A 4,106-nucleotide genomic window follows, 5' to 3' on the forward strand; every position below is an offset into this window, starting at 1 on the left:
TATCTTATTTAGTGTATCTGTGTGTTAATAAATTCTTAATATTGATAATTTATTTTAAAATAATATCAATAAATCTTTTTGGTTTATCCTTTAATAAAATTATTATTCTTGTTTTATTATTTATTTTATTCTTCTTGTTTATCTATTTATATATTATCTCATTGAAACTCTTATTCTTCTTTATTTCTTTTATTTATCAATATCACTCTATATTATTTATAATTCTGTTTTAATTAGATTAGTGTGTGAATAATTTGGTTAGTAAATGAATTCTGTGATAAATTAACAAAAATAATAAATTTAATTATGACTGTTAGTTCTAATTAATTGTTGTATGAATTATTAATGAATGAATTGTATATAAAATAGAAATGTTGATTTAAAGTAATTTATTGTTGTATCTTCTTCAATAAAATAAATTGTAAATGAAATTATTTTCAATTTCATTTATTATTCAATATAAAAAAATAAAACAAATAAAAACCAAAACCAATCAATTCTTTGTGGATGTAGGAAGAAGTCCAAATTCCTTTTTAGTAGCAATTCTATATTTTGAATATGGATCAACTGGAGAAAACTTAGCTGGATGTGCACTACGTACATATCCACAACATTGTGGACATTCAGTTTTCATAGTGTATTGTTTGCAATTATCACAGTAATACAATAACATTCTTCTTTTTCTAGTTTCTCATTTAACCCTTTTTTTTTTTATTAAATTTTTTTATTTTCTTTTTTTTTCTCTTTCAGATTTTCAATTTCCTAAAAATCATAGAAAAAGAAAAAAAAAAGAAAAAAAATCATATTATTTTATAATAATGAGAAGAAGTCTTTTCATCTTATTTGGTTTTGTTGTTATTATTTATGCGAATGAAATAACTACAAACACAACAAACACAAAAAGAAATGAAGGAATTAGAACATGCAAGGTTGGGAATAAAATTATGGATGAATTAAATTTAAGAGAATACAAATATCGAGAACTTATTAATTCAACAAGAAATAAAATGCCCAGTTATCATATTGAACATTTACTAAGAGAAATAAGAAGAAAGAAAACAGCAATTGTTTTATATTGCAGAATAGAAGAAGAAATTAAAGGGTTAAAAGAAAGAAGTGAGAAAATGAGAAGTGAAGTTTCAAGATATCAAAAATGTAGTAATAGAGAAGAACAAGAAAGAATAAATAATATGAAAGATAGAATATTTAGAGATACAAGGGAAATTGAAATACTTTATGAGAAAAGTAAAGAAATAATTAATAATATTAAAGAACCATCATTTGTAGAAAGTATTATTGAAAGAAGTGAAAAAAGAATTAAAGAAATAGAAGAAGAAAGAGAAAAAAACGAAAAAGAAATAATAATGATTGAAAGTGATATTAACAATCTTGAAAATGAAAAGAAGAAAATAAATAATAAAATAAGTAAAAGTGAAGTAGAAGCAGTTAAAGAATATTATCAAGAAGAAAGAAATGATATTAATAAAGAAATTGAAAAGAAAAAAATAAGAATAAAAGAAAAAAAAAATAATATAAAAGAAGGAATTAAAACAGAAAAAGAAATTAAAAGAGAAAGTAAAAAGAAAATAGAAAAACAAGAAGAAGAAGAAATTAAAAATATAATGGAAAAGATTCATAATATTAAGAAAGAACTTAAGAAAGAAATTAAAATAAATAAAGAAAGAACAAAAAAAGAATATGAAATAATAAAAAGAAAAGGAAAAGAATTAGAAACAGGACAAATAATTGAAGAAAATCGAGTAAGAGAAATGAGAATTAAACAAATTAAAAGAGATATTATTGATTTAGAAAGAAGAAGTGAATATATGAAAAAAGAAAGAGAAATAATTAGAAAAAAAAGAATGGAAGAAGCAATTTCAGAAGTTAAAAAAGAAGAAAGAAAAAGAAAGAAAAACACAAAAGAAATTATTGAAGCAAAAGAAGAATTAAGTATAAAACAAAAAGAAAGAATTAAAGAAATGGAATTTGAATATTTAAATATAGAAAAAAGAATTAATATTTTAAATAGAAGAAAAGAAATAATTAAAAGAAGAAATAAAAATATTAAAAGAAAGAAATGTAAAGGAATTAAAAAAGATAAAATTAAAGAAATAGAAAAGAATGAAGAAAGAATTAAAAAAATAGAAGAAAAAATTCAAAAAGAACAAGAAAGAAATGAAGAAAGAAGAAAAGAAATTGAAGAAATGAAATATAAAAGAAAAGAAAATATTGAATGGATTAAAAAAGAACTTCAAAGAAAAATTAAAATAATAAAAGATAAAAAGAAAAGAATTCAAATATTAGTTAATAAAATTATTAAAAAAACAAATAGTGGTACTAAAGAAGAAATTATAACTGCTACAAATAAAATGAAAGATATTAATAAAAGTTTAAAACCATTAAATATTATTGAAAAAAGTATTAAACAAAAACTTGAAAGATATAATGAAGAAATTATTAATAAAAGAATTGAAGAATTTGAAAAAATAATGATTCATGAAGCACAACTTATTATTCATAAAAAAGATTTAATTAATAATAATTTAATTAAATATAAACGAAATGCACAAAATCTTAGTAAAAGAATATCTAAATGTAAAGGAAAATTAAGTCCTAAATTTTATATGAGAAGAAATAAAATTTATAATATGATTAAGAAAGAAGAAGAAAAACTAAAATTAATTGGTGAAGAAGCTATTAAAAAAGCAAGAAACATTGAATTCTATTTACTTGAAATGAATCGTCTTTTCAAAAGAAAATCAAAAGCTGATCATTTGAAAATTAAAAATCTTCTTAAGATGAGAGATACAATTGTCTGTCAAATATCTCGTAAATTCTATGACAACAACATTAAATCCCTTACTAATCAAATTAAACTTAGACTTCATAGAAATAAACACATTAATACTATTCTAAATAATCTCATTAATGAATTAAGAAATCCTAATGGTAAATATTTATTCTCTATTCTCAATAACACAAATTCTCTTAATCAAATTTGTTCCATTTGTGAAAATATCGGAAATTATGTCATTGACAAAATCGCTAAAGGTACTCCTCATCTTCTTCTTACTAAAAATGTCCTCAACTATTGTCAATCCTCTCCTAATGAAAGACTTTGTTTAGAAAGTTTCATGAAAATCCAACTCATCGATTTATCTCATGATTTACCTGCTTCTGGAAATCAACTTTGTACTTCATTAGGTTTCTGTTCTAAAAGCTGGTAATTGAACATTCGTTATTCCTCTTTATGTTTTAGAAGAAATAAAAATAATAAGAAAAGTAAAAATCAACAAAAAAAGAAAAACTAAAAAGAAAATAAAGATCTTGAAAATTATATTGTCGATGAAAATCATCATAAATTTGTTATTTTTGTGTGTAGCTTTTGCATATATTCCAAGAACTGTTAGTATTATTGAACTATTTGAAAAAGTTTACAACAGTCAAACAAGTGAATATTTAATAAGTGATTGGAAAAGAGAGAATAGTAGCGTAAGTAAATTCACTAAGATGGATGATGAATTAATTTATCATTACGGTAAATACACAGCATTGTTACAAAAATTTATTGCTATTGTAAACAGTCAAATAAAAGAAGTTAGAAATAAAATGAATAAACAAGAAGAAGAATATAAACAAAAGAAAGTTGAAGTAAAATTATATAAAGAAGAAATAATAAATGCAAAAAAAGGTAATGATGTTATTTTAGTAAACAAATATGAAGAGATGTTAAAAAGTGCAGAAGAAGAAATGAAAACAGCTAAAATAAAAAAAACGGAAGAAATGGAAAAATTAAAAGTATTATTCCCACAGTTAAAAATTTCTAAAGAAAAATTAGAGTGGGTTGAAAGTCAAACTAAGGCTATTGGCAAAAATGAAGAGTATATTCTTGAACAATGGAAAATAAGAAATCAAACTCTTATTAATGAAAAGATAAATTTTGTTGAATATTTACAAAATGGAAGTAAACTTATTAAAGAAATTAAAGAAGCAGATGATTTATTAAATCAAATTGAACATAAATTTGTTGAAGGAAAAAAATAAATAGTACTTATATCCAGGATTTAAATTTGCTAAAAATCACTTATCATGAAAAAATCAAAGAA

General features: G+C 21.2%; 2 protein-coding genes across 2 annotated transcripts, besides 18 other annotated features; both read left to right on the forward strand.

Moving 5' to 3' along the window:
- Positions 1–24: 24 nt before the first annotated feature.
- Positions 25–74: a sequence feature (AT_rich).
- A 28-nt stretch (positions 75–102) lies between these two features.
- Positions 103–235: a microsatellite.
- A 42-nt stretch (positions 236–277) lies between these two features.
- Positions 278–308: a sequence feature (AT_rich).
- A 100-nt stretch (positions 309–408) lies between these two features.
- Positions 409–483: a sequence feature (AT_rich).
- A 189-nt stretch (positions 484–672) lies between these two features.
- Positions 673–747: a microsatellite.
- Positions 748–775: 28 nt separating this feature from the next.
- Positions 776–800: a microsatellite.
- An 18-nt stretch (positions 801–818) lies between these two features.
- On the forward strand, positions 819–3,227 carry EDI_283210 (myosin heavy chain, clone, putative; the record flags this gene model as incomplete). The annotated part of the gene is made up of 1 exon (XM_001737695.1): positions 819–3,227. One exon carries the CDS (start codon positions 819–821, stop codon positions 3,225–3,227), a length of 2,409 nt encoding a protein of 802 aa, XP_001737747.1.
- Positions 1,299–1,362: a microsatellite.
- Positions 1,302–1,436: a microsatellite.
- Positions 1,495–1,611: a microsatellite.
- Positions 1,613–1,781: a microsatellite.
- Positions 1,656–1,795: a microsatellite.
- Positions 1,808–1,980: a microsatellite.
- Positions 1,889–2,064: a microsatellite.
- Positions 2,067–2,227: a microsatellite.
- Positions 2,258–2,325: a sequence feature (AT_rich).
- Positions 2,509–2,558: a sequence feature (AT_rich).
- Positions 3,228–3,262: 35 nt separating the features above from the next.
- Positions 3,263–3,326: a microsatellite.
- A 184-nt stretch (positions 3,327–3,510) lies between these two features.
- On the forward strand, positions 3,511–4,044 carry EDI_283220 (uncharacterized protein; the record flags this gene model as incomplete). The annotated part of the gene is made up of 1 exon (XM_001737696.1): positions 3,511–4,044. The coding sequence occupies one exon, from the start codon at positions 3,511–3,513 to the stop codon at positions 4,042–4,044; it is 534 nt and encodes a 177-aa protein (XP_001737748.1).
- Positions 3,587–3,695: a microsatellite.
- Positions 4,045–4,106: the final 62 nt, after the last annotated feature.

This window comes from Entamoeba dispar, genomic scaffold, assembly GCF_000209125.1.
Source record: "Entamoeba dispar SAW760 scf_1105229460797 genomic scaffold, whole genome shotgun sequence".
In the NCBI taxonomy this organism is placed as follows: domain Eukaryota; phylum Evosea; order Mastigamoebida; family Endamoebidae; genus Entamoeba; species Entamoeba dispar.